Here is a 27265-nt window from a genome sequence, read left to right on the forward strand (position 1 = left end):
CGCGCCCTGTCTGCTTCTAACACGGTTTTCTAGACATGGAAACACTCCTTGGCAAAAAATAATAATACACACAATACACTTTCCCCCTGAATTAAGGTTGGAGGTGTTCCTGCACCTGGAAAGGTTTGCTTCTAGAAAGCATGAGAGTAAGAATTGGCTGTCGCAGGGTAGTGCAATACACACACACATATCTCGGGTTGCCTTTGGCTGGTCATCAGACCAAAGCCCGTGGCGCTTACTTAAGGCCAGAACTCCTGCCTGATGCACAGCAAGACCAGGCCGGACTCCAGCATGATCCTAGAATTGTATAATTGAAAGGGATCCCAGGGGTCATTTAGTCCAACCCCCTGCAACTCAGGAATAACCATTTGGTTGCATCTGTAACATACATTTAAAATGCATTCTCTCCCACCCCATACACCTCAAGGAAACATGGGAACTGTAGTTTGTTAAGGGTGCTTGGAAGTGTAGCTAAACTCCCATGATTCTTTGGGAGGTAGGTGTAAATATGCCTTAAATGTATGGTGTCTGACCAGTGTACCTGTAACAAAAAGTTACAGTGCATCCTTATATCATAGCAGGAATCCTCCTGTTCAGGGTTGCTTTCAGTGATACCCTTCTCCAGGTTACACCATCCTGGTCCTCTCCTTCCTGACAGTTCCATAGCTGTTGCATGTGCTCAGTCCTCTTTGAGCCATTTTGCTGTTGTTTGCCGCCTTAGACTTTATTTTTATTTTTTTAAGTACTCTTGTAGACTTCGGGGCTCCCCTGAAGGGGATTCTCAAACAGATCTCTGTCTGCTCTGCTTCCTTTATGATGTGTCTAGCCTCTTAGGGAAGTGGTGAGGAACGTAGGAGCCGACCCCTAGGGACCAAGGTTGCTTTGGCTCTCCAATAAAATATTTGAGGGGCCTAGCCCCCCACAAATTTGAAAGGAATTCCCATTCATATGGTGTGTGTGCACATGCGCGCCACATCATGTGATTGTGCAGGGCAGGGCTCACCTGGACTCCGCCAATATTTTACTAAAATTGGCACCCCTGGTGAGGACTCTCAGACTTGGGAGCTGATTGTGGTGTTCCGGGCCTCTCCATCTCTACCCCAAGACTCCCTATACACCATCGCCCTCCTAGGCCACAGCCATCTGGCCTTGCTGCACAGTAGCTTGCTACAGTAAGAGTTGCAGCCATTGCCCAGCCCACCTCTGGCCCTGCTCACCACTGGCATGTGGCCCCAGGGAACCTACTCACAAGGGGAAGTGGTCCTCTGGCTGAAAAAGGGTTCCCCGCCCCTGCTTAGGGAGAAGAGGAGTTATAAGAGGCTGAAAAGGAAGAAGACAGGGGCTTGCTCTAATGCACCACCCCCAAAGACAATGTTATGGGGGGTGGGGGAGAATGCTACTGGGGTAGTGGTGGTCTAAGGCACAAGAAAGTCCCTGGCCAATAGTCCCTGGTGTCTCCAGCCCCAAGGATCCCAATTGGCAGGGCTGAGAAAGACTGTCTGCCTGAGACCCTGATGAGCCAAGTAGATAATCTTGGGGCTAGATGAGGGTGGCTGGGTGCTCAGGAGAATGTTTGGATGAAGTCTCTCAGACTTTGGCTTCGTCTGGTTCTCATAATGCCCTTGCCAAAACTGCACCAGGAATTAAGGGTCTCCTCTTGGCAGGGTCCGGGTTGGAGCCCTTGGGGAGGAGGTCAAGGGCAGATCTAAACAAGAGGAAGTCTTCAGAACAATGGAAGATGCGACAGCTCTGGGAGAGTGGTGGCATTTCTATACAGCTTTTCATCTCCAAGGGGATTCTGTAAACACATTTGCAAGCTATATTACTTCATAGTCTTTATAAACAAGTTTAATTTATCCCTTTCTTTTTGGAGGAACAAACAAAATATTAGTTGAAAGGATTCGGCAATTTGTTTTTTTCTGTCTCCTGGGAATAAACAGTGTCATGCAACAAAAGCGTCCCCTCCTATCCTTTATTTACCCTGTTCCCGTTCTACACCTCTGTTTGTCTTGATCCGTTCCCATTTTGGTTGGATTATCTGGCTGATGCAGGGTGGTGGCGTCTTATGGGGAGAGAATAAAGACCCTTTGATCTTGAACATGTTGGTTTGCTTCTGTGTGCATAGTTCTTTCTTTCTTTCTTTCTTTCTTTCTTTCTTTCTTTCTTTCTTTCTTTCTTTCTTTCTTTCTCTTTCTTCTTAATGTTCATGCGATTTGATTAACTGTAGTAGTTTGGTGGAGTTTATCAGTAGTTCTGTGGGTGCTCCAGACATCTTAAGGGGCCGTAGCTCAGTGGCAGAGCACATGCTTTGCAGCCAGACAGTTCATAGAAGCTGCTTGCCTTCACCCATGCTCAGACTACTGAGCTCCTGCAGCTTGGAGGTGGGGCACAGGTCTCATTTTCAGCTTCCAGTGAAAAGGATATCAAATTAGCACCATTAGGAATGACGTCTCCCTGAGGCCACAGAATTCTGGACTGAATAGTCCAGTGCACCTAAGCTCAGCACAAGTCATGATCCTAAGAGCATGAGTATGACATCAGAATAGCTCTGCTGCATGGGCATAGCCAGGATTTATTTTAGGAGGGCAGGCATTATGTTGGGGGCAGAACCAAGTATTTAGAGACATACATACTCCCGTGGAGGCAGGACCTGGCCATTGTGGCTAGGAGATAGTTCAGTAACTAGTCCAGCATTCTGTCTTCAGCAGTAACCAGCCAGATGTCTCTGGGAGCTTTCAAGTCAGGTGTGAGGGTGATGCCTTCTGCTATTGCTTGTGCCTCCAGCATTTGGTGTAGGCTGCCTCTGCACACACACACGTTCCTTGCAATTTCATGACTAATAACCATATAGTGATGCGTTATCCACAGATTGTATTCAACCAAGTGTTACCCAGAGTAGACCTATTGAAATTAATGGACCTAACCTTGTCATGTTCCTTAAATTCATGCCTTCAAACACCCAATTCTCAGATGTTGAAGTTAGCTCTCAATTCTCAGATGTTGAAGTTAACCCCACCCCCTAGATGTAGACATATTTCTAACCATGGTTTGCTACAAAAGGTGATTCCTTTGTGATAGGAGAGGAGGTTAGAAGTCTTCTGGGTGCTCTTGCTCTTTTGACCATGGTTGGGAGATCAAGCAGTGTTGAGTACCCACTGGGCTGGGAAGAGGCAGACAATTATTTTTATTTCTTTTGAAAAAGAGAAACCAACCCACTGACATGTTCATTAGAAGGGATGGAAGAGAACTGTCTACTGAAAAGGCTTTTTCAAGAAACCCAAAACCAATCTAAGTGGGACAAGATGAAGAGAATGATAGATGTCATTGGCATATATTTTAAAAGCCATATAAAATGGATATGGCAAGAAGGGAATTGTATAAAAGTATCTCTCCCCTCTTCTCCTTGTTCTGTTTGGGGTAAAGAGGGTATAAGTCACTTTAACAGTATATCAGCTTTCCTTGCCTATTGAGAGGATGGGTCAAATGTCCCTTTAAGCTTATGTGGGGCCAATGTAATGATATATAGGACAGTCCAAACTGGAGACAGTCTGTGGCTTCAGACCTCCTTGAAGCAAATCAGTGCTCCCCCCACCTCCCCAAATGTACAAATCTGAAAGGCTTTATGATGAGGACTGCTATTCCTCTGAGCAAGTAAAGAAGGCTAAATGACCCACCATTTTTTTAAACAGCCTTGATAGCCTACTGGGAAGCCTGATGGGAAGTTACTCAGAGGGTCTGGAGCAGAACTGATCCCAATGCTTTGACAAGCCTTGAAGTTATGAAAGCTTGAATACTGGGTAGGGGTCGTATATGGAAAAAGAGAAGGCTTTGTCCAATAATAGTCATACTCAGAGTAGACCCATTGAAAGTAATGGACATGACTAACTTAGGCAAATTAATTTCAGCTGGGTCTCCTCTGAGTAAAACGTAGTTGGATGCAGCCCATCATCTTGCGCCATTCTGTTCATGGGACAGAATAACATAGTTCGTGTTGATCAAGTTGCATGAATTATACCATATCCTGGAGTCCAGTGACTGCCATGTTTAACTACAGCAAGAATGGGGAACTCTTTTTTTCTGCCTGAAGGCTGCATTCTCTTCTGGGTAACCTTACAGGGGCTGAATGCCAGGATTGGGCAGGGCCAGAAACAGAAGCACTAGCTGGGGCTATTGGGAGCTGGAGTCCAGCAATAGCTAGGGTGCGGGCACAGGTTCCTCATTCTTGAACTAATGCAGCATCCTTTATAATGGGAAACTTTGTGACTATACCTTCGTTTAAGCTCAAGTTTTCCAGTGGAAAAAAGAAACTGAGATAAACACCCATGCAGCTTCTGGTTTCCCCTGTATTTTGTTGTTCATAAGAAAGTCTGTTCCAGTATTCTCAGTGTTCCTTTCCTCCCACAGGCTGCTATCCTTGCCCAGGGCCAAACATGAACCCCATAGCTCTAGGAAGCCGGTGGCTGGCTTATGCAGAAAATAAGGTAAGAACTCAAATGCTTAAAGGTACATTTACCCTGTTCCCGTTCTACAGGAACGTTGGCAAGGATGTTAAGCCTCCTAGTGGTTCCCTTGCTATCATAATTATGATTTATTATGCTATCAGCGTGCGTGGTGCTTTGTGACCTAAGGAGCTTACAGTCAACATTTCCACGGCGAGGATGTCAAGTGATGGAAAGATGGGGAGAGAGGGGGATAGGTAACAGGATGAAGACGCATGTGCTTTTGTTTCAGTTGGATATGGTGCCAAATGCCTTCTAGGGTTGCTATACATCCAGAATTTCCCAGAAATACTGTAGGACATGCAGTAGGAAGCAGCATCCAGGCAGAAGTCTGCAAAATGCCTGGGAAAATCCAGATGTATGGCAACCCATGTTGGCAGTGTCGATTTTGCCAATTTTCCTTAGAGAAAGTTCAAAAATGTCATTTCTTTGCAATTTTTAAGCTCAAGAACTTTGGGTAAAGTTTTAAAAAGCTCACTTTTCACTTTTTGAAATGTGGCAACCCTAGCCTTCATAGAATAAATGCGAGGAGAACACACACGGAAAAACCCACCCATCCCTGGCCTGCCATAAAATAATAGCCATTTTGCTAGTGACAAATAATTATAGAGGCATGTCTGTTCATGGTTGTAAGGAAGCTCCTTATAATTAGGTTATACAAACAGGAGATAAAAGTGGGATCTGCAACAAAATGCTGCAGCGTGGCAGGGTGCTCCTGTTCAGGTTTCCAGCTGCTTCATTCCATTCTCTCCTCCAACAATCAGCCATGACTCCATGGCTGCTGTGCACTCTCAGTCCTCATTGGGCTGTTTTAGAAGGATTTCTTCCCTCTTCCGCCAATATTTCCTTGGGATTCCTGCTGGTGCTTTCCTCTTGTATGTGGACGGAGCCATGTAAGGACCTGTGCGAGCTCAGTGCAAATGAGTCAATGCTTCAACCCAACTTGCTTCTCCTGCCCAATCCCCTGTTAAATCAAAATATCTTTTTAGCTATATGTCTAAACAGGGCTGTCTTTACCCAGAGGTGCAAGGGGTGTGGTGCACCTAGGCGCCAAATTTTGGTGGGCGCCAAATGTATACGTACTGTAGTATACCAGTCCCTCTTGATCGGTGGCAGTGAAAAGCAATGGAGCCAAAGTCCCCGCCCCCCTCCTCTGTCGCTCTGTTACTCCATAGCATCAAATATTCCTGATGAGTCAGGAAACAAAAGCAGTTTTTTCCCTGCGTTGTTGTTATAGGTGAGCAACTCCCCCCCAATTTTTTTGAGTTTGCCCCCCCCCAAGGTCAACAACTTTGGCTTTCCCCCTCCCACAAAAAGTTCACGGGCGCTGGGCAGATCTTTGCACCCTGGCGGCACATATGCTAAAGATGGCTCTGTGTCTAAATATATTAGTGAGCCATGGTGCTTTTTCACAAGCTTACCCTTTCTAAACCCTCAATAATATCTATATATTTCAGAATATGCTGCACCCTTCTGTCCTTGGCATGCCAACGGCTTCAAGTTGTCATGGATCTGAGTCTCACTTATAGGCTCTCAGATTTATGTTGTGGGAGGGCTGCCAGCTTTGTATCTTTTCCCTCTCACTAATTTCCCCATTCTAAAGTTATTGTGTGTGTGTACACACAATACACACACACATATATAAAAGGCAGAGTACATGACAGTCTGGGTGGCACCCAAAAGATTATTTTAATGCCCAAAGTAAAAGGCGAAAGATTTATACGATCTGAAGAGAAACCAGAGTTCTCTTGGGCATTGTCGGCCAATTGGTGTCAAAGAGGGATAGAACTCTTTTTATGTACGCTACAACAGCAGCAAGAATACTCATCGCAAAGTACTGGAAGACACAAGATTTACCCACTCTGGAAGAATGGCAGATGAAAGTGATGGACTATATGACATTGGCCGAGTTGACAGGCAGAATCCGTGATCAACGAATAGAGACGGTGGAAGAAGAGTGGAGAAAATTTAAAAGCTATCTTAAGGACTACTACAAAGTTAATGAATGTTAAAGTGTTCCGGTTTCCAGAAACAAAGGGATACAGTGACATAAGGCCAGAATATAGAGAGGACTAAGATGACAGAGGTGGAGAGTAACAGTTGGGAGTTGCTATAAAAATATGGACATTGGGATGCAGAAAGGGGGGGTATGGGGAAGTCTGAGAAAAGAGGTTTATGAAAATAGGGGATGAAACTATACATGTATGTTTGTTTTTCTTTTTAAGTGTTTGTTTGTTGTTTAAAATTTTGTAAAACCAATAAAAATTTTATAAAAAAAAACAACAACAAAAGATTATTTTAAAAGGGGGAGAGGAGAAAAAGGTTAAGAGTTTCTTGAGGTTTTGGGGGCTGTTTGTTTTTGCGCGATCTGTATGAAACAAGGAGTCCAGGGAAGGATCCTATGCCCGCAAGAGGCATCTAAACGTGTCAGAACTGACTGTGCAATTGACTAGGAGTGACACTGGCGCTCTCCCTCTTTCTTCTCAGCTGATCCGGTGCCATCAGTCTCGGGGTGGGGCCTGTGGAGACAACATCCAGTCATACACTGCCACAGTCATCAGTGCAGCCAAAGTGAGTATGTCAGCAGCCACTGGGGTTGGGCTCATGCCGTCGTTTTTCATTTTAATTGATGGATTTGAAACATTTTTTTAAAACGCAGATCAGGTTTTCAGAATGGTGCATAGGATAAAACAAATATACAAGAGCAACAGTCCGCCCCGCCCCGAAAACAGATTCTGAAATTTCTTTTAAAAATACTGAAACTTGCTGTAGCCCAGGAGTGAGGAACATCAGGCCCAGAGGCCAAAAGTGGCCCCCAGGACCTTTCTGTCTGGCCCTTGGATGTCTCTCCAGGACATACCCCTCACTGATCCTTCTTCACATCCTCCTTGAGTGTTTTTGCCTGGCTGGCGTGTGTCCTTGAACTCTGATAATAACTTATTTCAAAGGCTTGCTTGGGGGATAACAAGAGGTCATTCCCTACCTGCCAACCTGGTCACCCATGAAGTTCATTGGGTAAAGCAGCTCTCAGGCTGTTATCACACGGGGTTTTTGTGGGGATGCAATGTGGAGAGGGAGTCGTGTAAGCCACTCTGAGCTCCTTGGAGAAAGAGTGGGATATATTAATGAACAAGTATAAATAAAGAAAGGGACGCAGGTGGCGCTGTGGGTTAAACAACAGAGCCTAGGACTTGCCGATCAGAAGGTCGGTGGTTCGAATCCCCGCAATGGGGTGAGCTCCCGTTGCTCAGTCCCAGCTCCTGCCAACCTAGCAGTTCGAAAGCACGTCAAAGTGCAAGTAGATAAATAGGTATCACTCCGGCGGGAAGGTAAACGGCGTTTCCGTGTGCTGCTCTGGTTCACCAGAAGCGGCTTAGTCATGCTGGCCACATGACCCGGAAGCTGTCTGCGGACAAACGCCGGCTCCCTTGGCCTATAGAGCGAGATGAGCACCGCAACCCCAGAGTCGGTCACAACTGGACCTAATGGTCAGGGGTCCCTTTACCTTTACCTTTATAAATAAAGAAGTGTAAATGTTGACAGAGAATATAAGAGTTTTTACTGCTATAAGGACTAGCAACTTGGTTTAAAGAATACGAAATCTGTCTACACCGATTGCTGCACCCTAGTGCTGTGACATATGTGCATTCCTATGTACATTCTGTTTTCACTAACAACAAAAACAAAATTGCAGTGTTGGTCAGCAAATGCTTGGCTCTCGCAGGCTCTACTGATTATAACTTGCCAGCTTCTCACTTTGCGAGAGAAAACATGGTGGTTTTGAAGAAGAGGGATCAGAAAGGGAGTTTTCAATTGGAGAGGCCTGGCTGACCTCAACAAAACAACAACTCCAGAGAAACCCACAAAGGGAGGCAGAGGTCATGCAATTTCCTTAGGAAAAACAAATAAAACCTTAAAAAGGAAAAGAAATGTGTGTCCCATAATGATGACTGCCAATGCCAATGGAGCCACGGATAAATGGGGAGAAAAATCACAGGTTTTGTATTGCTCAGGGCAAATGTCGACCTCCCTTCCTTTGAGTTGTGGGTGGGGATATTGTGTTGAACTTGTGTAGTCTGTCAAGTTCTTCACTGTTACTGGGAAGGAAAAGCAGTATCCTTTTTCCCTTTCTTAATTTTATCAGCAGCATCATACTGTCATATATACTTGGCTATTCTTTAAAACAACAACAAAACTATTCATTTTTAGATTGCCACTTGCATGTTTAAATAAGGGTGCCTTAGCTGCCATCTAGAGAAGCAGGAACAGATGGATCAGCTGGGTATTAGGAACATAGGAAGCTGCCTTATTCTGAATCACACCATTGGACCATCTAGCACAGCAGCAGCCCTCCAGGGTTTCAGACAAAGGGCATCTCCCAGTCCTACCTGCAGACGCTGACGATTGAACCTGGGACCTTCTGGATGCAGAAAAAATGCTCTACCACTGAGTACAACCCCCCCCCCTTTTTGGTAGCTAGCTTTATTTTCCCATTCCTCTTCCTTTCCTCCATGCCCTATGACGAGATTATTCAGGGAGGGGAGAATTCAGGTTCTAGGCTGGGAGATGCTCAGAAGCCTCAAAGTGCTTCCAGAGGCTGTTACCCTTTACTCTTCCCTGAGTTCCAGCAGAATAGGAATTGTGAAAGCATATTCTCATTTTGTCCCAGTTTCTGGGGAAAGCCAGGAGGCAGTGCGGTGTAGTGGTTAAGAGCGGTAGACTCATAATCTGGGGAACCAAGTTTGCTTCCCTGCTCCTCCACCTGCAGCTGCTGGGTGACCTTGGGCCAGTCACACTTCTTTGAAGTCTCTCAGCCTCACTCACCTCACAGAGTGTTTGTTGTGGGCGAGGAAGGGAAAGGAGAATATTAGCCGCTTTGAGATTCCTTTGGGTAGTGCTAAAGCGGGATATCAAATCCAAACTCTTCCTCACTACTTCTGACTAGGGATGGAGGAGAAATTCAATGCAGTTCACATTTAAAGGCAAAGTCCACCTAATTCACACTTACCGAAACCATACATGAAACGAACCACAGCCATCTTTTGAAATTGGCACTTCTGTGAATTTTGCAATGCCGTCCTGCAGCCAAACAATGTGTCCAAAAATGCAAATACTGGGGTGATATAAAAATGCATACATTAGAGAAATCAGCATACCAAAATGCATTATATTAGGGGAAATTACTTTGCAGAAATGTGTACATTAGGAAAAACTGCCTACAAAAATGATGTTAGGAGAAATTTCCACATAGGTGTTGATGAATTTTCATGCACACTGTTTTTTGTTTTTTTAATGCAAACTGATTGGGAAGTGTGGAAAACTGAACATAATATTTGAGAAAAAATGAAATCTACAGGTTCAGCCACCCCAACTGCCAGTTTTGGTGGCTCATGGTGGAGAGGAGATTGAAACCAGGAACTTAGTGTTAGCCACTTCTCAAAGCCAGCTGCCATGCTATAATGCCACAACATGGCATCACATTAATGGGAAACCAGACATTTTAAAAATATATAAATAAAATCTGTTGTTTTTTTTAAATGCAGACAGTGGTGTTATGTTATCAGCATTTTTAACAGAAGTCCTTTTACGTTTATTTCCGTTGACGACGTGACAGGCTAAAAGAAGGATGTTCTTCTGAATGTCAAACAGCAAATCTACACACCCAGGTTTCCATGTCACTCAATAACATCTGTAGTCACTTCTCTCTTTGTGTCTTTTAAATCCCAAGCTGGCAGAAATGATTTGACACTCCCCACCCTCAAACACCCTCCCCCAACAAAAACACCCGGGCATCTGCTTTCTCTCGTTACTTGATAACTCCTTAATGAATACTAACAGCTTATGTGAGAGCCTGGCCATTAGCACTAATGGATCAGGAGGACAGCTGATATGGCATGGGAAAGGTTAAAGATTACCATAGGGGGGAGAAAATCAGCCGTCGCTGCTAGAGCCTATGCACCACTCCTGCAACAAGTTCAAAATATCACAATACGTTAAAATATTACAATTCAAAAAATACATGGGTGACATCCAATGCAAGATAGCTTTTGCCAACCTGCTGGTCACATAGGAACATAAGAAAAGCCTTTCTGGATCGAGCCAAGGGCCCATCTAAACCACCAACCTGTTCTCATAGTGGCCAAATGATTCCTGTGTGAAGCCCAGAGGCGGGATCAAAGTGGGACAGTGCCCTCCCTACTTGTACCCATTTTGTCTGGATCAAAACTTAGCACTTCTGCACTCTGATGCAACCCCACTGAAAGGCTCACTGTGTGAGCATGTGTGAACAAAAGAAGCGCATCCTGGGTCAAGACACTGGCCCATCAAATGCAGCATCCTGTTCTCACAGTGGCCTACCTGATGCCTATGGGGAGCCTGATGGCAGCAACAGCAACTCTCCCCACTTGCGATTCTGAGCAACTGGTTTTCAGAGGCATTCCGCCTCCAGTACTGGAAGTGGAATATAGCCAGTAGGACTAGTAGTCATGGATAGCCTTGTTCTCCCTGAGTTTGAGTTATCTCCCTTTGAAGCTATTTCTTCATTTATTTGTTTATTTCAGGATTTCCCAAAGTTGGGTATCCAGCTGTTTTTGGACTACAATTCCCATCATCCCTGACCGCTGGTCCTGCTAGCGAGGGATGATGGGAGTTGTAGTCCAAAAACAGCTTGAGACCCAAGTTTGGGGAACCCTGGTTTATTTATTCATTTATTGAAGTATTTACATTCTGTCCACTCACATAAAATGTCAAGGCAGTTGGCAATGTAAGATACTGCAGAGCAATACCAAATAACTACAGGAATGAGTGGCTCATCTAAAAAATAAAACTGAACAACTGTAGAGGCCTGTGGTCATAGAAAAGTCCTTAGGATACGTCTGAAGGTTAACAGCAAGGATGCCTGCAGAATCTCTGATGGAAGAGTGCTCCACAGCATGAGATCAGCCACATGAAATGCCTGACTTCTAGTGGAGTCCCGTCAGGCGTCTGTGGCACGAGGGACAACTAGGAGCATTGCACATGGGCTTACTGACTAACCCAGGATAGAAGGGCTCAGGGAGTCCTTAAGGTATCATGGACTCAAGCTACTCAGGGGTCATATATTTAATCGATTAATCATAGTTCATTTATATACTCAGTTTTCCACAAATACCTTTTGCTTAAAGTAGTTTACAGAAAACAGTTAGTTTAAAGATAATAATAGCAGAGCAACCACAATACTGGCATCCCCCCACTTATACACAATCAACTTCTCTCTGTTTCTCATTTTTCCATTTTTCAGTTCTCCACATTCCACATCAGTTTGTGATTTTTAAAAAAAGATTCTCACCAAAATTCACCACTAATTATATTAGTGGAAATTGCTTTGCAGAAATATTAATATTGGGCAAATTTGCATACAACATGTGTATATTAGGAGAAATTTGCATGAAAAACCTGCAAAGGTTCTCCTTTAAACTCACGTTGAATCACCTTTCTCCCCTGTGTGTATAGGGGAGCGTTCAGTTGTGCTTGACACATTCCTGAGCTGTAGTGATCTTGCTTGCCAGATCGAGGCATCGTTGCTAGTTCTTGAGTCTCCCCTGAGAAGCCACAGTGACCCTGTTTGCCAGATGTGGGAACAGACAGCAGCTTCTGACCAGGCCACCACCACTGCAAGGGGTAGCCTTTTGTTGCTTCCTCTAGTAATGCCTATCGAAACAAAGCATATGATCCAATGTCACCACGCTCCACCACGCTTCCCCTCTGCAAACAACACCTTGTGAAGCATGATGGCGAATCTCTTTGCATTATGGTGCTATGTCACATGCTTTAAGTTACTAGATGTTACTGGAGGAAGATAAGAAAAGAAGACACAAAGCTGCTGTTCTTGGACAAAAAAGCTTTCTTTTAAATCCAGTCTATGGTTGTACTGAATGCATTTGAAACTTGGGTGGGGGGAAAGGATTGAGTTGTAATGTTCTTGTACGCCCTGCGATGTGCTTGTATGCCTCCAGTAACAAGGCATCTTACGTCTGCATAAATAAATTAAATGAAGCTCTTTCTCTAACCTGCTCTTTGATTATATCATATCTCTCTCTCTATGTAAAATTTACTGTGCGTTTATAATGCAGTTCCTTTCCTGCTGCCTGGAGTATTGCATCTGCTCGTAATTACAGACGTTTGTTTAATCGCTTGTGGATTATAAAACGGTAGTGATTAATGTCTTGTCGAAAACGGCAGTGTATGTGTGTGTAGGAAAGGGATCTCCCCCCCCCTTCCCTAGAAGAACCTTGAAGAATAATGTTGTACAAGTGTTCCTTTTTAGGCCCCTTTTATCAGAGATCAGGGCTGGGGAACCTGTGGCCCTCCAGATCGTGTTGAACTACATCTTCCATCATCTCTGAACACTGGCTGTTCTGACTCAAGCTGATGGGAGTTGGAGTCCAGCAACATCTGGAGAGCTACAGGTTTCCCGTGCCCGAATTAAATGGTTAAATCTGGGAGCTAAAAGGGTGGGGCCAATAAACTGGTTCTTCTCACTCAGTTCAATTCATGTACTTACCTTAGAGGGAACGGAGGAAATAATTGGGCACTAGAAGCGAATGGGCAGACTAGGAGTGGGTGGGAGCTCTTGTCCTCCAGATGTTTCCAGACTGCATCTTCCATCACCCCTGGCCATTGGCCATGCTGACTGGGGCTAATGAGAACTGCAACTTCTGGAGGGCCACAGGTTCCCCTGCTCTGTTTGAGATAATAGAGCCCCCTTTATTCTTTGGGTTCAGCTTATTATGGGACTGGGTGTTGTGAAAATACCCTCCCCTCCAGAGATGGTACTCGTGTCTTGGGCAACGAAGGGCAGCTGAGTGATAGTGTGAAGGCTCTGCAAGAAGATCCTGACTGATGGTTAAGGCAAAAGCTCCATCTAGTCCAGCGTCCTGTTCTCACAGTGGCCAACCAGATGCCCCAATGAGAAGCCTACATGTAGCACTTGAGCGCAGCATCGCTCTCCTCACTTGAGATTCCCAGCAGCTTGTGTGAATTCTCAGTCCAGGCCTTGTACAAAAGCAGCTTGGTTCTAACACCATGCTACCAGAGGCTGCAGGGATTTCTAGGGTTGCTACCCTTAGACAACTGATCGCGTCAATAGGCCTACTGAGGCAGTGCATATTGCATCTGGTTGCATGGAGTGTATGTGTGTGTTTTCCAAGAAATTGTTGGCATGCCAGTTGTTTAAGGATTTTATTCCTTCCCATTTGTTGGGGGAGCTTTAAGAGGTTGGAGGTGGGGGTGAGGAATAAGACACCAAGACACACAAATGACAGGATATGTCTATTGCTAAAAGACTTTAAAAACCTAAAGACTTTTCCCTTGATGAAGCCTGGCTGGCTCCGACTTTTTCTTCTTCTTTTTTTTAAAAAAGTGGTAGCATCTCCATTAGCATTAATAGGGTAAGTACATCAACTGAGGCATCTCAGAGGTTAATCGGGCTTCCTGGCTGGATCGGTGCCGTCGATACACAGTGGCGCCTGGTTCTGTTGGCCCCTTCAGAGGTTTTCCTGACAACACACTAACAGAGTCTTGTGTGTAAGTCATTTCCCCATGAATAATTCAAGCCAAATGCTCGGCTACTAATTGATGAACACTAATGTGTTTTCTAATCACTGCAGTTTGAGTTTTTAGCACTAAACAAAGCAGTTGCAATTGATTTGTGGCTTGTCCTCCAGTCCGTCATCTGAACTGATTCCCCCCTTAGTACTCCCCCCCGTCCCTGCACACCACAACCATTTGGAATTTGAATGAGGAGCTTCATTTTGTCATTTCGCATATGAGTTTTTCCTTTTCTCTGGTCTCATTTCTGCATCTCCCAGAGGCCCTTAAGCTTATAAGAACTTAACATAAGAAGACTGTAAGAGGAGGCTGCAGGATCAGGCCAAAGGCTCTTGGTAGTGGGAACTTAGGAGTACACCAATCAAACTGATGTGATATGCTGAGATAGAAGGACATCAGAAGAGCCCTGCTGGATCTAGTCCAGTAGTGTCCTGTTCTCAGCAGTGGCCAATCAGATGCCTAGGGGGGAAGCCCAAATGCAGAACATGAGTGCAGCAGCAGACCTCCCCACTTGTGATTCCCAGCATCTGGTGTTCAGCCTGCCGCCTGTGACAGTGGACAGAGAACATAGCCATTGTGGCAAGTGTCCATGGGTAGCCTTTCCCTCCATCCCAACATCTTGTGGGAGCAAATTCCATATTTCACAATGGCGCTCCAACTCAGAAGTAAGTCCTATTGAATTCAGTTCTTCCCACTCCCAGGTATGCATTCTGCAGCAGCTACAGCTTCCAGACTGGCTTTTCAATTACGTTGACACTGCTGCTTATTTATTAATCCGCTCTTCAGTCTCGGTAATAAAATCACAGTAAAATTATACCGGCTATCTTCAAAGGAAACCCTGTGCAAAGTGTGTTGCAGCAGCCCAGCCAGGGAGGAACTGCAGTAGTTAGGTTCTGTCCCGTCAGGGGAAAAGATGGTGTGTGTGTGTGTGTGTGTGTGTGTGTTTGTAGATATGTGTATATATATAAAGAGAGATCGTGTCTCTTTATACATGTACACATATACACACACACACATATATACACATACACACACACACACACACACACACACACAGCTAAATAATAGGTTCTGTGAATATGTATACATTTTCTGGCGTTATTATTCTTTCTTACTTTGGTGCAGCTTTTTACAGGAAATGCAGCGTGTGAAGGGCTTCACCTTCATTCTCAAGTAGCTGTTGCTGTGTAACTTGCTTACAAGGGGCAAAACAAGTGCTGCGGTTAAAATGAGTTTTGCGTTAACTGTTCTTTTTATTTCATTTTAAATAGACCATAAAAACCGGGCTCACCATGGTTGGGAAAGTCGTGACCCAGCTGACAGGCACTTTGCCATCAGGAGCGACAGAAGAAGAAATCTTAGCTCACAGCAATACCCGACGCAGTCCCTTGGTTCCCGGGATTGTCACGGTTATCGATACTGAGACGGTTGGAGAAGGCCAGGTAAGAACATATCCAGATGAGCAAAACAAAGTAAAAACATGAGTCTAAAAACTTTCACTGTTGGAACTTTTCCTCTTTAGCACATGGGTCTGGTGCCTTTTTTGGTGCAGAGGTTCACTGCCCTTCCCAATCTGCCATCTAAAGCAAAGGTGTGGCTAAAGGGCAGGCAAAGGAGCCTCTGGGAGCATCTCCCCTCTGCTCCACCTCCCAGGCTTTCCCAGGGCCTGAAAACCGCTACACACAGAAGACTGAACAAGATGGAGTGGTTGCTATGTGCTCCAGCTGATCACTGCATTCTGCGGGTGATGGCCTCCTGCAGGTACCATCTTACCAGGAGGCCCATTCTGCACCATATTTGTAGCAGGCCTCTAGCACGGTGGCACCTACTTTTTGGAGTGCTCTCCCGTCTTTCTGGCACCTCCTTGAACACCTTCCCCTTTTAAGTAGAGAGCTTTCCCAGCCTACCTCTTGTGTTGGAATGGTTTTTAGATTATATTGTTTGTGCATTTGGTGCCCTGGGCTTCTTTGTAGGAAGGGTGGGATATAAATGTAATAAATCAGTTCCCATCACCAGTAATATGGGGCAGCTGCAAGTTGAGTTTCCTGGAATGTTTAGGTAGGTGCACCTTTGTTATGATGCTTGTGATGTCATCAAGTTGCGCTGGTTCCTTCTCACCACATTGTTGACTGCTGCCAGCAGGACAAAGACATAACACTGGCAAGTAATGATGGAGGAACAGTGGAAGACTCGACACGAGATGGCTGTTTGCTGTGGCAACCCTGTGATACCTGTTGTGTCTAGTTCCACCCTGAACCCTCAGCTTATTTGATGATTTTTGTAACAACTGATGCAAAATATAGCCCTGTTTTGTTTTGAGCTCCCCCCTGTTTTCCAACCTACCCACCCCACCCCCACGGGGGCTAAGATTATTTGTGGGTGGAATGGATTTATTGAACGGGAACTGCTAATTGGGAATGAATGAAAGCCAGCTCTCGTGCAGCTGAAGAGGACTCAGCTAAGTGACACTTTTGACAGTGCCAAGTGTGAAGTGTCGCTCCACATCTTTCTTGTAATTGCCCGACACTGATGTTGATTGGGGATGACCACTTGTGTGATGTGGGTATGGCCTGATTGCAATGATGAATCCGTAATGGAGTGGGACCACCCGAGGGCCCAAAGCAACTGCTAAGAGAGAGAGAGAGAGGTTGAGATTGTGTTGCTTCTTAGAGGGCCTCATTGGCAGGCTTTAACTATTGCAATACTGAGTAAGAAGAGTCCTAAGGAGTAACTTGCCAGTGATCCTAAATGTTTGCACTAACCTCCAACATTTTCCAGTTGTGTTTTTGTATTTTTCTGAACTTTTCTATTGATAAAACTTAATAAAAGATTATTAAAAATAAAAATAACATTTTCCAGTTGATAGTAGGTAAACAGCACTGTGCTGGCAGTGCTTCCATCAATGGCATCTAGCCACAATGGCTATGGTCTCCCTCCATTATTCGAGACCAGTATGCCTCTGAATACCAGTTGCTGGAAACTGCAGGCAGCGAGAGCACTGTTGCACTCAGGCCCTGCTTGCTGACTTCTCATGGGCATTTAACTTCTTTTCTAGCAAGTATCTATAGATAAAGTGCATTGATATTGGAACCATCCAGTGCTGAATGGTGGAAGATTCAGAACCAACAACAAAAAAGTCCTTCACATAGCACATAGTCAAATTATGGAATTTCCTCCCACAAGAGGCACCGATAGTCAACTTGCATAGCTTTAAAAGAGGATTAGGCAGATTCATGGAGGATATACCTATCCATGGCTACCAACCTTGATGGCTGTGTTCTGCCTCCAACTCTTAGACAGCATGCTTCTCAATAACAATTTGTTGGAAGTTGCAGGACAGTAGAGCACTGTTGCACTCAGGTCCTGTTTGCCGTCTTCCCACTAAGACATCTGGTTGGGCACTGTGAGAGCAGATGGGCAGCTGACCTGATCTTCTTGTGTTCTGTTATTTTGCCAAATATTATTGTCTGAGAACACCCCTCCCCTCCCCACCCACCATTCCTATACAGTGCCTAGTGGATGCAACATTCTGTTTTCTCTGCATTGGAAAAGAGCAGGTTTTATTTTTATTTTTGGGTGGGGTGAAAGATGAACTAGAAAAAGTAAGTTATCCCACCATAAGATAGCAGACTTCACTGTTTGGAATGAGCCTCACTGCCTGTAGCATGTGGAACCAGTATGTGGGGCATGAGCATCTATACCAGTTAACAGCTTCACAGCTTAACTATCTGAAGTTTCTGAACAGTCTTCACAAGCAGCTCCAAATACCATGCATTGCAGTAATCTCTCCCAGAAGCTGTCAGGACCTAGGTAGCTGCACCAGATTTATTAATTATTGTTTATAGCATTTATATCTTACCAGTCATGAGCCCCACATTACTGTCGGAGCAGGAGCAGGAGCAGGAGGAATGGTGGGAACCTAGGTTGGAGGCAGACACTTTGGAATGGGGAACAACAGTGCCTGCTCTATCCTCTGACCTTCCTGCAGAGCAGAGTGTCTCAGTGGAGGTTGGGAAGGGATTTATTCATCTGATGGGGGAGCCTGAACAGGAGGCTGAGCAGGAGGATACAGGCTTTGTCATCTAGAACCAGGCAATGCCTTTGCAGATGGGGGAGACCCACCTCACTCAGACGGAACACACGCTTGCAAACTTGACATTCCTGCAAGTGAGCATGCCACACCTCGTCTTCAAATGAGGGATGGGGAAACTTGTTGGGACATCTTCATTGCTTCCATCCAGTTCGAACTTCTTGCCCTGCTCCTAAACTCTCAGATCATGACTCTTAAACGCTGTGCCTGTTGCTAAGCATGTATGGTTACTTGCCTAAGTAAAGGTCTCTTTCTTCCAAGTAAGAGGCTCTGCCTCTGTATTTTGAGCCAACAAGGGTTTCAGGAGGAATACAGTTCATGGTTTACTGCTTCTGCCTTCAGTTTTATTCTCTCAACCATCCTGTGAATAGGCAGAGGTAGGGACTTACTCAAGGTTACCAAGTGAGCTTCATGGCTGGGTGAGAATTTCAACTTGGGTCTCCTTGGTCTAGGTCAATACTCTAACCCCTTTCCCCCCCCCCAACCTGGTGCCCACCAAATGCTGTTGGGACTCCAACTTCCATCAGCCTCATGGCCAAGGATGATGGCAATTGTGATCAAGCAACAACGAAAAGGAATGGTGTTGGGGGAGTGCTACTCTACTTACTGGTGTGCAGAACAAATCTGGCTCTCCTGCACTTCAGTTTAAACCATATTGTGTGCGACTCACTATGCCGATAGTCCTTCTCCTTCCCACACCCCCTAATTTTTCTAAAATAACAATTGTTTTTCCAGCTTCAAACGTGTTGCTTGGAGCCTGTTCCTTAAGAAACCGGTTCAAAGAAATACTTTCTTCGTTTGACCTCCAAGGACCTACTTAAATGCAAAATAACACGAAACCCAAAAGGTGGTGGGGGAAACCCCAAATATTTCATTTTAAGTTTTTATAAGGTTCAATTATCTCAGTATAAGGTTGTTGATCCATTCAGAGTTTATTATGCTTTCCTGGAAAATATTTTCTTGGCTTTTCCTACAGTGCCAGGAGAATGGGCCAGGGGTGGGGTGGGGGAGCAGAGAAGGCAGAAAGAAATTCTACTTCATAAATTTCTCATGAAGCCTTTTTTAATGCAGTCATTATTTCTGACGTTCAGTGTCTGCTCCCAGACTCCTCCAGCAATAGCTTTAGTAATAAAATGATTTATCTTAGGTTTTTAAGTTGCCTTATATATGATTTAGAGGATTTTTGTCTGTAATGAACTTGGCCTCTGATCTTTATAGCAATCGTGAGCCAGCCTGCTTAATGGATTTGGTGAAAAACTTTGGGGGTTTTGTAGTGTGTGAGTGTTGTGTATAGGTGTAAAAAGAAAAGCGCTTGAGTTATTCAAGTACATGGTGAAATATAAGTAAGGCATTATTGCTAAGTTGAGGGTTCCAGGTTGTTGTTTTTTTGTCTGATGCCCCTGAAGTATCACAGAATAACTACAGGCTCTGTGCTTGGACTATTCCAAGCCAGGAATAACATGCCAGCCCTTGTTCTTTTGAGCCCGGGGATCTTGAAACACTGTTGGAATTAACAATTTAGAACTTTTCCAGTGGTGAGGGTGGGCCTCAGTGTTTTGCAGCATGATCTTCATAAAAGGAAAAGGTATTCTGCCTGCAGTTTTTGCTTTCTCGGTCCCTCAGGTCTCACACCAGCCTGTTGTCATGTCTCCTGTGTGGCCAGCGGCTTATGACGGGCCAATAATAGAGTCCATAAGAACCTAAAAGGAGCCTGACTGCTGGATCAGCTCAAAGGCCCATCTAATCTAGCATCCTGTTCTCAGAATGGCCAGCCAGAATGGAAAGCCCATAAGCAGGGCTTGAGTGCAACAGCCCGCTGCCCACTTGTGATTCTCATCAGCTGGCATTCAGAGGGTTCCTGCCCCCAGTACTGGAGGGAATCTGCATGCAATTCCTTCTCACCTCTGGTTACCAGGAGAGTGGCTGCATGCACACCATGCATTCTACAGCACACAGCTTTCCCCAAAGAATCCTGGGAGCTGCAGTTGACACGCCCACAGAGCTTCAATTCCCAGCACACATAGCAAACGGCAGTTCCCATGATTATTTGGGGGAAGTCATGTGCTTTAAATGTGCGCTATGGTACTTGCAGTCGTGGACTATCCCCTCTTGTTCTCACAACAATTCTGGAAGAGCAAGTTCAGAGAGATTTAGGTTACTTGGAAAATGTCCCTGCATATCTGAGATTTGAACCCAGTTCTTGTGACTTGTGAGGGACGCGGGTGGCGCTGTGGGTAAAACCTCAGCGCCTAGGGCTTGCCGATCGCATGGTCGGTGGTTCGAATCCCCGCGGTGGGGTTAGCTCCCGTCTTTCGGTCCCAGCTCCTGCCCACCTAGCAGTTCGAAAGCACCCCTAAGTGCAAGTAGATAAATAGGTACCGCTTTATAGCGGGAAGGTAAACGGCGTTGCCGTGTGCTGCGCTGGTGCTGGCTCGCCAGAGCAGCTTCGTCACACTGGCCACGTGACCCGGAGGTGTCTCCGGACAGCGCTGGTCCCCGGCCTCTTAAGTGAGATGGGCACACAACCCTAGAGTCGGACACGACTGGCCCGTATGGGCAGGGGTACCTTTACTTTTTTTAAAAAAAAAAGATATTTATTAAAGTTTCAACAAATTACAAAAATAAGAAAAAGAAAAGAAAGAAAAAAAAGAGAGAAAATGAAAATACAAGGTAAAAACAGTTAAAAACAGATCAGTCTTTCCATGTCTTATCTTTCATTTGCTTGTTTCCCTGACCTCCTCACACCTCCCTTTTTTGTATTCCAGTTCAATTTAGTTAATTCAGCAAATCCTTTTCCTCTTTGATTTTATCTTAATCTTTTACCTTTATTATAACTTTATCTTTTATCTTATTATAATCTTTTATCTTTATTATAACTTTAGATTATCACCTGTTAACAATCCATTTTTACATATTCCTTTATAACATTGCTGCTAAAAACCACTTAACTTCAATCCAACATCATTCTAACATTCATTAATTTTGCAGTATTTCTGTAGTTAGTATTTAAATTTCTTCCAGTCTTCTTCCACCGACTCTTCTCCCTGGTCTCGGATTCTGCCAGTCATTTCCGCCAGTTCCATATAGTCCATCACCTTCATCTGCCATTCTTCCAGAGTGGGTAAATCTTGTGTCTTCCAATACTTTGCTGGCAGGGGTACCTTTACTTGTGACTTGTGTACCCTGAAAAGCTTACTTAGAGACCATATAGTATATGGGGGAATAAAGGTTTGCTTTTGCTCTTCAGGCTGTGGAACCTGTTGGACGGAAAATATTTTAATGAACTTTTCTCAGCACAGACACCTTTTTGTGAAAAATTGCTTGTGGTAGCAGTTTACGTAGTCAGCCCCCAACAGTGGTAGTTTTTGAAACAGAACTGTAGCATCAGGTTATATATATATATATTTGAATTATTGGACTTGGCTGTTGTGTTTATATTTGAAAGCTGAATAAAAATAATTACCGAGAAGCCCAAACAACTTTGTGGTCAACCCAAATACATTAACAAGGTTTGTGAGCTTGTTTAAACTTCCTTTTAATGAAGTGTTAGCAAACTTTTCAGTTAGATGTAATGGTCGTTTCTTTGGAGCCATCAATTAGTTGAAATGAGTGAAAACAAAGATATACAGATTTCCTCTTTTTCTGCCCCCCCCTTCCCCTAATTGAAATTAAACGCATAAACTTTTAGTGGCTGGACTGATGTTTTCTTTTGACCTTTTGATTTTTGACTTAATTAATTCATTGGGTGGGACCACCCAGAGTTGGTCTGAAATAATGACCTTTCTCAAAAGCCTTGCAGTTTTGGGCCTCACTTTAAACCTGCTAAATGTCTTGTATAGCTGATGGAGAATGCATGGTAACAGAAAGAAAAAGGAGCAATTTTTTTTATTGCAATAGTTGCCCTAACCCAGCCTCCCCCAACTTAGTGCTCTCCAGATGTTTTGGACTACGACTCCCATAAGTCCCAGCCAACAGAGTCTTCAGGGCTGATGGGAGCTAATAGTCAAAAACATCTGGAGAGCACCAAGTTGGGGAAGTCTGCCTTGATCCAGTAAGTCAAAGCATGCATAGACCTACACTTGCTAAGGCTAGGTACTCGAACCCAGGCCTGGAGGGTGTATTCTCCAAGCCATCCCCTCTGCCACCTGTCACTGACTGAAATTTAAGGCAGAGGAATGCACTGTAACTCAGTGCAGAGCAGAGTGCAGAAATCGATGTGCAGTGATTGGATGATGCTGTCCTGTTGACCAGAAGGCCAAGGTCCCGGTATTCATGTGGCCGGTTTAGAAGCTTCGTAACGAACCTTGTTCACATGCCATGGTGAGCCAACCTGTGGTTGATGTGGACCACGTGGACTCCTCTTGACTGCTTTTCTGCTCCACAAAGAGCAAACCTCGGCTACAGCTTGTGGTTAGCAAGGAGAAAGAGCTTCTGGCCTCTGTGGCCGCCCAGCTGTCAATCACCTGATGTCACAGTGATGTGTTTGGGTGCTTTGAAGTCACAAAGTCCTTGCAAAGAGCCCTGCCTGGTGCTTTAAAGTGACTGAGGGTTTAAAATCCAGCCCCCCTTTCCAGAAGTGTGTTAGACAACGGTTGCCTAGTCACAGATGTCCTTTTGGGGGGCAAACTCCCTCCTGTTGGGGAGATCTGCCAGGCCCCTTCCCTGCCCATGTTAAGAATGCAGTAAGAGCCCGGTTGGATCAGGCCAGTGGTCCATTTAGCACAGCATCCTGTTCTCACAGTGGCCAGCCAGGTGCCCCAATGGGAAGCCCCCAATCAGGACCCGAGTGTAACAGCAACCCTCTCCCCCTGACTTTCCCAACAACAGGCATCCATAGGCATATTGCCTCTAACAGTGGAGGTAAACCATCGCCATGATGGCTCATAGCCATTGATAAACTTACCCTGCAGGCAAAATCCACATAGGTATTTGTCCAGGCACCTGGAAGGGGCTAGGAACATTCGGGGCACTGCAGATTTAAAGAATCGCTTTAATTATTGTTTTGAGTATGGCCCTATCAAATTTAATGTTACTAGCTGCCTTGGGCACCCTTTGAGGAGAAAGGGTGGTACATAGATTTAATAAGCAGAGAAGCAAACATTGAAGGTTCCTCTTTATTTCAAATCCTGCCAAGTTTTGCTTTTCGTGTGAAAGCAGAGCTTCTAACTGTATGCAAAGAATACGCTGTTGGAAAAGCCATATGCATAAATGGGCTTTTCTGGATCCAGGGTTTTGGCACTTTTCTGTGCAACTGCCCCACTGCCCCGCAAATCCCTTTATTAGTGTATTGTAATATAGAAGACAATAAAATATGGTGAGGGAAGAGAGGCATGGCCAATAGCAGCAACATGCAAAGTTAATTTTCATTCACTTTAAGGATTTGATTTTTTAAAAAGGAAAAAAAAACCATGGCCAATGAAAGATGCTTATCAAGTATCAAGACTCTATGAGAAAAGCCATCCATGGGCCCCAGGCCAAGAACTTAACAAATAAATGACCTCCCAACAATAAAACTTAAACCTACCATGTAGACTTTCATTAGCCCATGTTGTCGCCAGTGTTTATTTACAGCAAAACTCTCTTTTTGCAGATAACGCAGTCTGCTACCCTGAGTGTTGACTTCCCCTGCATTTTTTTTCTGTGTGTGCTTTCTATCTGCACTTATTATTGAATAATTCTCTTTATATATAAAAAAGCAACAGGATTCCCTCTGAACCCAATACTGTCTGCCTTAACTTTTATTAAAGGGGCTCTGCTTTTTCTCAAGAAGACATTTTTGTCGCAGATTAATGGCTCGAGCCAAGCCAAAGGCTGCTCTGAGTTTACGCTGGATTCTATTAAAAGGGAAGCAGCTGTTAACGTTGCAGATTTATCACATTTAGCTTCCCCCTCCTCCTTCTCCCTACTGATGTTTGACCTTAGCTATAAATGTTTTGAGGTGCTCATTGTTTTTCTTTCAGAGTTCTTTTTTCTCCACCCATTATTGCTGCTGAGCATCTTAAAAAATTTGAAGCTGACATTATATTGGCTCTGTCAGATTGGACAGATGAGGGCTTCACAATTAAAAAAACACACAATTTGGTGCTGCAAAAAAAGCAGAAGGATAAATACTTACTTTTTATCTATCTATCTATTGCCCATCCTTCATTCTAAGGTCCCTGGATGGGTTGCAAAATTAAAGCACAACATTAAAAACAATTAAATGCAATTTACAATCATAAAAATGAGATGGGTCCTAAAAATATATACAGCTCAAGTGTAAAAAATCCAGGATATAGTGGTGCATCTTTGACCTTCTCTGGAAGCTGTACATTGAAAGTGCCAAATGCAGCTCTATGAGGAGGGAGCTCCACAGTTTAGGGGCCGCCACAGAGAAGGCCCTGGCCTTCTGAGAGCGGAGGAACCACCAAGTGGGCCCACTCTGCCGATCTCAGCACACAATAGGGTCTGTACAGAAGGCAGTTTTTCAGTCCAGGCCTTCTTTTAAGGAGTCCTCTCTCCCTTTCTCCCCCAGCCTTCTCATTCACCTGCGTGAAATTTCTTGCTGCCTCTGGCTACCAGGCTAGAGATGTCTTTAAAGATTGGTTTAAAGGGCACCATTAAAGCTAGGGGAATGGCTCTTTGTATTGTCTATTATTTCAGCTTCGTTCAGTTGATCCACATACACATTTCCCTCTTCAGGAGTATGTGCGCAACACAATGCCAACAACGTAAATGGGAACTCGAAACATAGCAAACCTGTAAGGGCCACAACTCAGCGGTAGGAAATTTCAAACGCCGACCCGTTTGGATGGATGAATACAGTTGAACATGCTGCTGTGGTTACAAGGGTTCATGCCATATTTGAATTCCTGGGTTAGGTTCCTAAATTGTTTAGTCTGCCTTCTGTTGTTTTTTATTTAAGCGGGGTGGGGTGGGGACACAACACAACCCGCTCCAGCATACAGTAAGAAAAGATCAAACACAGATCAAATGAGGCATTGCAATCCAATGCACTCAGGCAGATCAGAAATGAAGGAAAAAGGCATCTACTTCACTTCAATGCCCAATTAAATATGTTCCGTGCCGCAAACAAACGTGGGTAGACTTTTGCAGAATCTACTGAGGCTGATGAAGTGGAGCCGGGTGTCTGGGGGGCAGTGGGAGGGTGGTACACCCACTTGCAGCATAATCGAAACCCGGGGTGAGAGAGTTTGGATCTGGCGGGTCTTGTTTTTTCATAACCCGAGCCAGGGTTACACCAGTCCCTGACCCCGGATAAGCTTGAGATACCCCAGTGCAGGTCTCCAAAAACACCCCGTTCCAGGGGCATGGCAGATGAGGCAAGGAGAGACTTTCACCTATTCCAAACCATTTTTCATCTCAGTCATGTGACCTAGGGCCCAGAATGGCATTGTTACCATTCAATAGGCAGTCGGGGGGATATAGAACAGGCCAGTAAACAGCCCATGGGCAGCACCACCACACTAGAAACATCTTGTTCAGAGTTAGGAGCTGAGCCAGATGACCCTTCCTAAAGAATAGGGCCTTTTTAGTGTTGGCTTCATGTCCCTGGGAACACCCTCCCTCAAAAGGCATGTTTGACACCTTCATTATTTTTTTTATGTGAGCCTTGGACTTTCCTTTTTCAATCTTTCTTTGTGTGAAGAGGTGGTCAGGATATTAAAATAATACTGCTCATATATATTTGCATTTTATTATTATATATTTGATTGTATATATTGGTTTGCAGATCCAAGGTGATTTTTGCTGATCTTTTACCTCTTGGTATTTTAATTACCTGTTCATACATATTTAATGTAAGACCCCTTGAGAAAACTCTTTCATGTTTTGAAAGGTGGCACAGAAATTCTTAAATAAATAAATACATGGGAATGGTCAAGAGGTAGAAAAATGTGAGGTAAATTAATTGTGGCACAATGCAGGCCAAAAATCACACAGAATAAAACCAGGATGCCTTGCAATGTGTGTGTCTGTACCACAGTTCTAAATCTGTCTCCTTTACTGCAAGCAAGTTCAGTTTTTTTGGGGGTTTTCTCAGGACTCCTGAAGGTCACATTAGTCTTTTATAATCATTTGTCCTCCTGTTTTAAAGGGACGCTCCACCTGTGTCCTTCATTGTCTAGCAATGTCAGTCTCTCTGTTGAACTTTAATCCAGTCAGTTGATGGAGCCGAGTGTATTCACTTAAGCCCTCGAGGTCGAATCTGTTCCCTTTTGAAAATCATCAGCTCTCTTTGGGGAAGTGAGGTCGAGCAGCTGACAAGACGAGTGGTGATTTTTGGGGTCTTGACAGAAGGGAGACTTAATGTTGATTTCTTGAGTGCCTACTTGCTTCTCCTTTCTTGATCGGAGGAGATATAACTGAGGAAATATTGCGTTCCTGTGCGTTATGCAGGATAATGGTCAGATTTATGAACCTTGCCTCTGAAAGAGTTTTTCTAATGCGCTTTCAGGGATGGCGGCGACAGGCCAAGGCTTTGGGGTCGGAAGAAGGTGGTGCTGCCGTGGGGGAAGGAAGGATGTTAAGGGCTTGATCTCTCCAGAAGCCCAAGTGCGGCTTCTCTGTACCACAGAGGATCATCTTATTTACTTGCCTTTTCTGACATCTACAAGGCTGGCTTGTTAAGAGAGAGAGTTCTGGATATGGAGTGTGTGTGTTGTTTTACAGCCTGGTATCTGAGCTTGTTGTCTTTGTCCATGGAGTTTTCTTGGCAGGGATACTGGAGTGGCTTGCCGGTTCCTCCTTCAGGTGGATCACGTTTGGTCAAAACTCTCCACTATGACCTGTTCATCTTGGGTGCCCTGCTCGGCATAGTATAGTTCATAGCTTCTCTGAGTTATTCAAGCCCCTTCGCCATGGCAAGGCAGTGATCCATGAAGGGGATCGCCGAAGAATTGATGCTTTTGAATTATGGTGCTGGAGGAGACTCTTGAGAGTCCCATGGACTGCAAGAAGATCAAACCCTTGAGTGCTCACTGGAAGGACAGATCGTGAAGCTGAGGCTCCAATACTTTGGCCACCTCATGAGAAGAGAAGACTCCCTGGAAAAGACCCTGATGTTAGGAAAGATGGAGGGCACAAGGAG

General features: G+C 44.6%; 1 protein-coding gene across 7 annotated transcripts in view; it reads left to right on the forward strand.

The window, feature by feature from the left end:
- Nucleotides 1-27265, forward strand: part of BCAS3 (BCAS3 microtubule associated cell migration factor) — a 470437-nt gene that overhangs the window by 70100 nt on the left and 373072 nt on the right. For all 7 annotated transcript variants that reach the window (XM_081172929.1, XM_081172926.1, XM_081172924.1 and 4 more), the window contains 3 exons: nucleotides 4405-4481; nucleotides 6987-7070; nucleotides 15359-15529. In XM_081172929.1, coding sequence (XP_081029055.1) covers nucleotides 4405-4481; nucleotides 6987-7070; nucleotides 15359-15529 — 332 coding nt within the window. The remainder of the gene's footprint in view (nucleotides 1-4404; nucleotides 4482-6986; nucleotides 7071-15358; nucleotides 15530-27265) is intronic.

Source organism: Podarcis bocagei (assembly GCF_964188305.1).
Source record: "Podarcis bocagei genome assembly, chromosome: 15".
Classification (NCBI taxonomy): Eukaryota; Metazoa; Chordata; class Lepidosauria; order Squamata; family Lacertidae; genus Podarcis; species Podarcis bocagei.